This window comes from Anoplopoma fimbria, chromosome 1 (assembly GCF_027596085.1).
Source record: "Anoplopoma fimbria isolate UVic2021 breed Golden Eagle Sablefish chromosome 1, Afim_UVic_2022, whole genome shotgun sequence".
NCBI lineage: Eukaryota > Metazoa > Chordata > Actinopteri > Perciformes > Anoplopomatidae > Anoplopoma > Anoplopoma fimbria.
This window is the reverse complement of record NC_072449.1, coordinates 3,331,173-3,340,023: the sequence shown is the minus strand read 5'-3', so window position 1 is coordinate 3,340,023 and position 8,851 is coordinate 3,331,173. Positions and strand designations below refer to the sequence as shown.

The 8,851-nt window shown below is 44.0% G+C and overlaps 1 protein-coding gene across 2 annotated transcripts in view; it reads left to right on the top strand.

Moving 5' to 3' along the window:
* The first annotated feature begins 628 nt into the window (after nucleotides 1-628).
* LOC129091463 (endothelin-converting enzyme-like 1) overlaps nucleotides 629-8,851 on the top strand; it is a 48,760-nt gene continuing 40,537 nt past the window's right edge. For both annotated transcript variants that reach the window (XM_054599105.1, XM_054599096.1), the window contains exons 1-2: nucleotides 629-717; nucleotides 7,417-8,609. In XM_054599105.1, coding sequence (XP_054455080.1) covers nucleotides 7,752-8,609 — 858 coding nt within the window. In that variant the 5' untranslated portion in view covers nucleotides 629-717; nucleotides 7,417-7,751. The remainder of the gene's footprint in view (nucleotides 718-7,416; nucleotides 8,610-8,851) is intronic.

Here is an 8,851-nt window from a genome sequence, read left to right as displayed (position 1 = left end):
AGAGATAGATACTGAGCTTTTAGATAACTTGTAATTTGTGCAGAACGTTTTTTCTTATCTTCTGAGGATGTTTGGATGCTAAATTGAGCATTAAAAGTCTCAGTTTCAAGTCAATATTCTTGCAAAAACAGCAAATGAATAACAATAACATTGCAAGTAGTAAGTGTTTACCTAAACTATAATATATATTGAAAATATATATATATATATATATATAAAAATGCATGCATTTGGCTTCATAATCACTGGCACGAAAACCTATTTAAAAAATACAACAAATGAAAAAGAGAATAATAATAAAAAAGCACAGCCAGTGGACAGGGATTAACATCTGTGTGTGTGTGTGTGTGTGTGTGTGTGTGTGTGTGTGTGTGTGTGTGTGTGTGTGTGTGTGTGTGTGTGTGTGTGTGTGTGTGTGTGTTTTACCTTGTTAATGATTGAACTCTCCTCCTCTCTCTCCTCCTCCTCCTCTCCTCCTCCTCCTCCTCCTCCTCCTCCTCCTCCTCCTCCTCCTCCTCCTCCTCCTCCTCCTCCTCCTCCTCCTCCTCCTCCTCCTCCTCCTCCTCCTCCTCCTCCTCCATACATCGGAGGCTGAGAGCTGCAGCGGCGGCAGAGCGCGGTGCGGATCCCGGTGTGTGTCGACCATCAGAGGACCGGATCCTTGGAGCTTTCTGCACACTCACGTTTCCATCAGAGGATATTTTACATTTACCACAGGTATGCTCTTTTTGCACAAGTTTTGCATCACCTCTGGGGCTCTCCGCACCTCTGATCATCCATCTATGCATATCCATCCTGAGGGTTTATGGCACGGAGGCTCTTAGACAAAACCCACCTTTATTCGTGTTGCTTTTTTTTTTTAATTATGCATGTGAGAATAATGGAAAACCTGCCATAAATTAACTTGGGAGTCACGTCTTTTGCAGCAGACACGTTGATGAGGGACTCATTTATCTTTGGTCTTTTCTAGAAGTTTTTGATGGTCAGTAATGAGACGAGCCTGTCGGCCAGTTGTCAAAACACTAAGAAAGAAGAAAATGATTAAAGTGGATGTGTGGAGCTGTCTGTAGTTCTGGATATGAGTGAAGTTGACTGCTGAGTTAATGACTGTACACTTTACAGAAAGATGAAGAGTGTCAATTAAGAGTATCTGTGTGGATTTATCATTCATTTCACTCTGTTGCAGTTTATATGAAGCTTGTTTGCGTCGTTGGTGATGATTTGACAGATAGAATGTGTCCAAAATCATTGGAATCCATCATATTTAAGCAAAAATATGCAAAAATATGCAAAAAAAAAGGTACATTTTGCGCACCAGCAGCTGCCTGGTCTGCGTCTTTACGCACCACGACTTTTTGCATCATCCCCAAAAAGTTTGAAATCATAACAGTCACATGTCTTTATGAGCCCTGTCACCAATACTGTACTTGCATTCAGCAGTTTTAACTGATCTGTCCACTGCCAGTCAAATACAGAACTCCCCTTAGAAAAAGTGCAATTTAATACCTTTGAACTTACAGTATGCATGCACATTTAAAGAAAGAGGATTCATTCGGCATTCACCAAAACCCAGAAATACACACAAGGAGGAGAACTTCTAATAGTCAAGTAAAGATGAGAGTATCAGCAAAGAGCCTTCAGGTTAAAGTGTTAGAAACACCAATCATTTGACTGTAGTTTGGTGTAGCCGACATCTCTATTGAGAAAAATAGTTTGGGAACTCATTAAGGTTAATAGAGTTATGTCAGCGCCTCAAACCTGTTGTGGTGTGTGTGTGTGTGTGTGTGTGTGTGTGTGTGTGTGTGTGTGTGTGTGTGTGTGTGTGTGTGTGTGTGTGTGTGTGTGTTATAGAGAGGGTGGAGTTCTTAAGGGTTCTTCAGTCTAATTGCCTCTTCTGTTTGAATAATGAAATAGAAATAAAAAGCCCATTGTGCTTATTACATTTTTTAATAATTCTGATGGGAAACATCTCCTACATTGGCTCCATAACATTTAATAACGTTTTTTTATGGCACCACAAGGGGGTCTCTGCCCCGGAACGAGCCTAAAGAAGCATCTCCTGGTTACATTATATGTAGGACTCTTGAGCTGTGTGTCCACATCTGCAGCCCGTACAAACGCACCGTAGCACTCTGCTGCAGCCTCTGGCGGCCGGTGATAAGGCTCGAGGGGGTTCGACTCCCACGCTGAACCCTTTGAGCCGTCCGTGCAGCCTTTTTTAAGGGGGTGCAGGCTCTGTGACCACTTTGATTAGGGGATAATAAACCCATTTATAGAGGGCTTTTCAGGTGACGTAACTCGCCTTAGAGGAGATAAAAGTAGAGAGTTCCCCCCTGCTAGGCTCTTATTTTCTTGGCCAACACCAAATATCATCACAAACTGCAGAGGAAGAGTTTGCTCTCAGTGAATTTATGTAAATGGTAAAGTTAGTGTGTCTGTTAGTTCAGCGTTTAACAGACATAGTGATGGGTTTTGAGGAGGATGCAGTTGCTGAATGTATGTTTGCTTCCTGTGTTGAGCAGGTTATGAGTTCTGTAACAGCCCAGAAGGTGGAACTTTTCTTTTTCTTACTACGGTATCGATTCAACTGTAAATTATACTGACAGAGTAAATAGAAATAAAATATGGTCCTTTATGGCCTCTTTAAATGTTCCCCCCTCCAGCGATCGTTGGCGACTTTGCGATCCTGTTGCCAGTCGATGTCGACCGCAGGTGACTCTACGTCTCACCATCAACAAAATCCGACAGCTTCGTCAGACCGTGGGGAACTATTTTAATGTGTTGACGTGTTAACTCCCAGAGCAATAAAGCCTGTAATTCCAAAAGCACTGACAGTCTCCAGCGATTATTCAGTACAGCTCATGATGATACACATATAGCTGTCGTTTGCAGTGAGCAGGGAACTTTCACTTTGAGTTCTTTATGGAAACAAATCGGCAGAAGTGAAATATTCACTTGTAACTTGACTGAATCAATCAGCTCACACCGCCGCCTCCTCTATGTGTGAAGCACGGTTACATGGAGGCATTTATGAAAGGAGACCTGCGATCCATCTGCAGAGTCCCCTTAACGGAGACGTGAACCTGCCCCATCAGAGGGCCTCGACTTATTGATTATTCATTGATCTTCTCTGAGGATTTATTATCATTGGTTAGAGGAGAGGAGAGTGCAGTTCGCTACACATGCCCTCTTCGGGAGTTATCTCTATCTCTGCTCCTGTGAAGAGAGGCTTTTCAGCTTTTTAACATCTATATATATTCTTATTTTTCATGTTTTAATTCATGTTTTTCCTCTTAATGAGCAGATTAGTGAACGTGATGTTGCTTCGTAGTTCGGGGGCAGAGTGTCCAAATAAACGCAGATTTTTTCACAGATGTTCTTGGCATCTAGAAGACACAATTACTGTGTTTCCTCTGGAAATATGAATATTATTTCTAAATAATCAAATAAACCTTAATTAGTCCCACAGCTGGGGGCATTTGCAGGATTACAGCAGCAGAGAGGAGAGTGCAAAAAGAGACATCTGTAGAAAAAAACCAATTAATAATATTCAGTAAAGGCATAATAAAAAAGTAAATCATAAAAAAAATACAATATAATCAGATTGAGTGGTTGGATATACATTATTGCAAATATATAATTATAAATAATTATTATAATAATAATAATTCACTCAAAAAAGTGGATCAAGAGTAGTGTTAAGTTGCTTTTGAAGATCTTTTGGTTCATTTGGATTCAATAGAACTTTCTGTCCGTTTGGTGCCATCTGCAGGACCCCTGAAGGTCCCCGGACCACACGTTGAGAACCCCCTGCTTTGAGTGAATAAGAGATTGTCTGTTGCTAGAAAGATGTATGGGAAATGCTTGACAACTGACAAGTCGCTATGTATCACCGGGGGGGGGGGGTTTGATGCATTTAATGTGTATGTGCTGCGATGTGTGTGTGTGTGTGTGTGTGTGTGTGTGTGTGTGTGTGTGTGTGTGTGTGTGTGTGTGTGTGTGTGTACAGCAGTATTAGTATAACTCCTAAGATATTAGGCCCTGTCATGTTGGGTAAATAGCCATTCATCACGCATTCCTCTCCCTGTGATGGTACCTGCAAGATCCAATCCATTAGCCGGGTGTGTGTGTGTGTGTGTGTGTGTGTGTGTGTGTGTGTGTGTGTGTGTGTGTGTGTGCATGCGTGCATCATAATTCACGGTAACGCTTAAGGAGTTGTGACACATGTGAAAGCGCACCTGCACTTCAAAAGAGAGAGAGGGAGAAGTTGCAAAGAGAGAATACAACAGTTCTGTAATATTCACGTTATAAGAAATGATGAAAGTGAGAGTAATCTGTGCCATAGATACGGCATGTTTCTGTTGTGTGTGTGTGTGTGTGTGTGTGTGTGTGTGTGTGTGTGTGTGTGTGTGTGTGTGTGTGTGTGTGTGTGTGTGTGTGTGTGTGCGTAACAAGGCAGAGGATTGATGGATGATACGTTGAATTGATAATGACACGGCACAGAAGAACACCTCTTTTCAACCACTGTGAAATGCCCAGTCGCCTCTGCTCTGCTCTCATCACCACTGATGCTGCTGTTGGCATGAGGAGAGCACAGACAGACTTCATGATGTCACCATCCGCCTCTTCTTCACCTGCACATCCGTGAGCTTCACCTGGACAGGCCATGTTAAGACGGAGACGTTTCACGCTGTCCAATCCGGTTCCTCCGTCCACTCAGTATGCACCCAGACCAGCTACAGAGGTGACAGAAAGTTGATACTGGATGATTCTGCAAAAGGCAATTTACTCAAGGAAGTTTGTGTATAGGGTTGTGAAAGGGCTGTTATGTTAAATTAATTTAAGAGGGAAAAATGTCAGTGATTAGGTCATAATGTACTTTATTTCCTGGATCAGTGGCAAGATTGTGCCTCTCTTAGGTCCTTTCTTAGGGGGAGAAAATGACTCTACTTCTCTCTTGATTTATTCCCTCAGTAAACATTGTAAACATGAGTTTATGGTCTCAATCTCTAGTTTCAAGTCTTCTTCAATACAGCATGATGTTCATTTAGTAAATGATGCTCCATTTAGAGTCAAACAGACCATAAAGCAGGGGATGCTTTAGGGCGGGGCTACTGTGATTAACAGGTCTCCACCGTCTCTACGGCACTCTTCTGCATTCCAAATATGGTAACTCACGTTCATTGGTTGCGAAGAAAACTACATGACGACCGCCATATTCCAAGATGGCGTTTTGGCGAACTTGCTGAACTCAAGGCTTGCATAACTGCAGTCCACAAACCAATAGGTGAGGTCACGATGACGACGTCCACTTCCTATATACAATCTATGATCGGAACATCTCTACGTTGAACAACAACTTTCCTGCAAAAGTCATGATCTTGGTTTTAGTCTTGTTTGTTTCCTGTTTTATTTTGAAGTTCCCTACCTCTTGTGCTTGTTTCACTTCCTGTCTTTGTGGTCTTCCCTCCTTTTTTCTGTTCAGCAGTTGTGTCTCATCCTGTTCCCTAGTTAAGTTTCTTTATTTCTTTATTTCTTTGTCATTTCATTATTTCCTGTTTTAGTTTATGTCACTCACCTCTCTTTACTTCCTGCCTTTGTGTGTTTTCCCACCATTGTAATTGTCTGCCCCGCCCCTCATTGACTCCACCTGTGTCTAATCACCTCCACCTCCCCAGTGTATTTAAACCCTGTGGTTCTTTGTCTCTGTGTCAGCTATGTTTGTATCCCTGTTACACATGTCTGATTTACCTGATACTGTTTCCTGTTGTTTTGCTTATTCTGGTTTCTTGGATTTTTCAGTTACTACTTTTGTTCTCACCTGGCATGTACGTTTTAATTTGGACATTTCTTTATTAAAATCACCATTTATTATCCTTCCTCCCTGTGGCTTTCTGCATTTGGGTCCATCCCCAGTTGTCTTTTTGCCAAACCGTGACAGCGAAAGTCTCCTCATTTTACTTACAACATGGACACATGTGGTTTTCTGCTCTTTTAGCTTGTTAAAACAGCCACCAAACAAATAGTCAGCAGGGTAAAGTGCATCTCTAACATCCGTTTGCAGGCTGGATAGCTAATTTAGCTGCTCAGTGAAAGGACGTTGAACAGCATGTAAATGTCATGTGTGAGATGCTTAACTTGCACGGCAGGCTGTTTCTTTACGGGGCTTGTATATATGATATATGAGTTTACAGATAATTACAATTAAAAACACTAAGACAGCCCCGAGTTGGCTTCCCACCAACAATCACAGTGTTACTGCCAGCGGGACTTGAACCCCAGAAGTCTGCAGTGGTAGCCAATCATTTTATTACTTCACCACTGATGCGCTGTGTTCTTTCTGTCATTTGTTCCTTTTTACCACTAAAACAATAATAAATCACTCACCACCCATTTTCCATTAGCTCATGATTTGTATTACGACCTCTCACAGGATGAGTTACCGGCTCCTCCTCCTCCTCTCTCTGTTTACCTCTAAAAACTAAACTTCTTATTTATTTCTTCTGTTTTCCCTTCTTATCTAAATACAGCACTCCCATAAGGCCGAGGGAAAGCTTGTTAAAGACGTCAGCGCTGAAGTTTGCTGTTCTCAGAGGAGATAACAGGGATCAATTTTCACAGATCGCCTTCACAGCTTTCTGCAAGTTCACTGCATATAGCCAGTGAAAACACAAACACACACACACACACACACACACACACACACACACACACACACACACACACACACACACACACACACACACACGAAAAAAGAGCTTGTAAACTCACACTGGGGCAGCGTCCAACGAATCTCTCTGTCTAAAGGCTTGTGATATTGCCTGCAGGCTTTATGCGGAGTGCATTAGCAGAAGCAAGGGAAAATGCTTTAAAAAATATATATTCTGTCTGCAGTTGTTTTTGCTGCATGACAAAAACTGCTATGAATCAAGTGTATTGTAGGTTTTAAATGAAAACACTTTGGGATTCATGAGTGATATGTTGTCCTCTGCTTCTCATGTGATAGCTTGTTATTGCTATCGATGCCTGATGTGTTGTCAGTGTCTTTGTGTTTCTTTTTGGTGAAACAGAGGACATGAATTCTCCTCCATCCTTCTGTAAAAATACAAAGTTCCACACCCATTTGCACTGACACAAGCTTAAGTTATGGTGATTGCCACCTTTCCATGCTGATGATGCTCAACTCTCTGCTCCGCAAAGCCTGGAGTCATCCAGGGACATCGTCCCCTTCTGGATGACGGTCACCAATCAATGCAACAGCTTTATCCGACAAAATAACAACACAAAAGTGGGGGGAAAATGTTCCCTAAGAATATGCTACTTTGTGATTCTCTGCTGTTCGTAATCATGGATTTGGTTTCCCATCTCTCCCGACTTACAGCCTTCCTTCTCTCTCATTTCTATTTTTATCGGCAGGTCACCTGTAACTGGTTGGAGCAGAGGAGAACAAATGGAGAAGCAGCAAAGAGAAAGAGGATGAGAGAGAGCGAGAGAGAGCAGGACCCATGAGATTCCCCCTGCACAATGGGAGCCCTTCGCTCTGCTGGCTTTTGATTTGAAAAGAATAAAAGGAGACTTTGCCTAAAGAGGGCCAAGGGGATTTTTGACATCACTTCAGCGTTTTGACCTTTTGGTGGAAGTCCTTCTTTTCCGTCTTTGTAGGAGTACTCATGGCTGTTCACTAAACCACTCATCCCTTTTCTATCTACGCCCTGCTCCTTCTTCTTCTCACCTGGTGTCAGTGCATTGCCATGGAGAAGACATACTCACTGACTGCCCACTATGATGAGTTCCAGGAAGTGAAACATGGCAGCCGCTACAGCAGCGATGTCCTCAGCAACGGTATGACCCTTCACCTGGGGGGCAGCTTGGACCGCCATGTTGGACGAGGCCGTGGAGGGACAATGTCCAACGGTCGCAACCGAGATTTAAGCAGCACCAGCAGCGGCGGGGGGCTTCCTCGGTGGAGCCGGAGGGAGATCTGCCTCCTCTCCGCGCTGGTCTTTGCGGCGGGCATGTGCGTCATCTTGGGCAGCATGTTGGCGCTCAAGTACATCTCCCTGGACGCCCAGCAGGATCCGCAATGTCGGCAGGACTGCCAGCGCAAACGCTCGCTGCTGCGGGCGGCGCGCTTCGTGCAGTCCAACATCGACCCGACCATCCAGCCCTGCCAGGACTTCTACTCTTTCGCGTGTGGCGGCTGGCTGAGGCGCCACGGCATCCCCGAGGACAAGCTAAGCTACGGCATCATCACCGCCATCGGGGAGCACAACGAGGAGAAGCTGCAGCGCCTCCTGCTGGAGCCGATACAGAGGCAAGGGCCCGACTCGGCGGAGCGTAAAGTCAAGGAGTTCTATCGATCCTGCATGAACATCCAGGAGATCGACAAGCTGGGATCTGACCCCATGACGGACGAGATTGACAGCTGTGGGGGGTGGGACCTGGTCGGGGCTCCTCCCAGTGCGGCGGGTTGGGAGAGGGAGGGCGCCCCCCAGAGGCCGGACTTCAACGAGCTTCTGTACAGGACCCAGGGAGTTTACAGCACCGCCGTCTTCTTCTCCCTCACTGTCAACGTGGACGACAAAAACTCCTCCAGGAACGCAATCAGGGTGAGAAAAAAAAAAGGATGTTTGAGTTTCTGTGTGTGATATTCTAGAAATGTTGCAACAGTCACATGACACTAACTGGATACCTTTAGGTGGGTTATACGCTCCTTCACCCTCTGAACTACAAGCAGTTTAGTGGCGTTCTTTATCTAGCCTTGATTTTCACAGTAATATAAAAGTCCTGCACCTCTATAGAAACAAAACAATCATGGCTAGAAGCAGAGAGAACTCAAAATTGTCTTTTG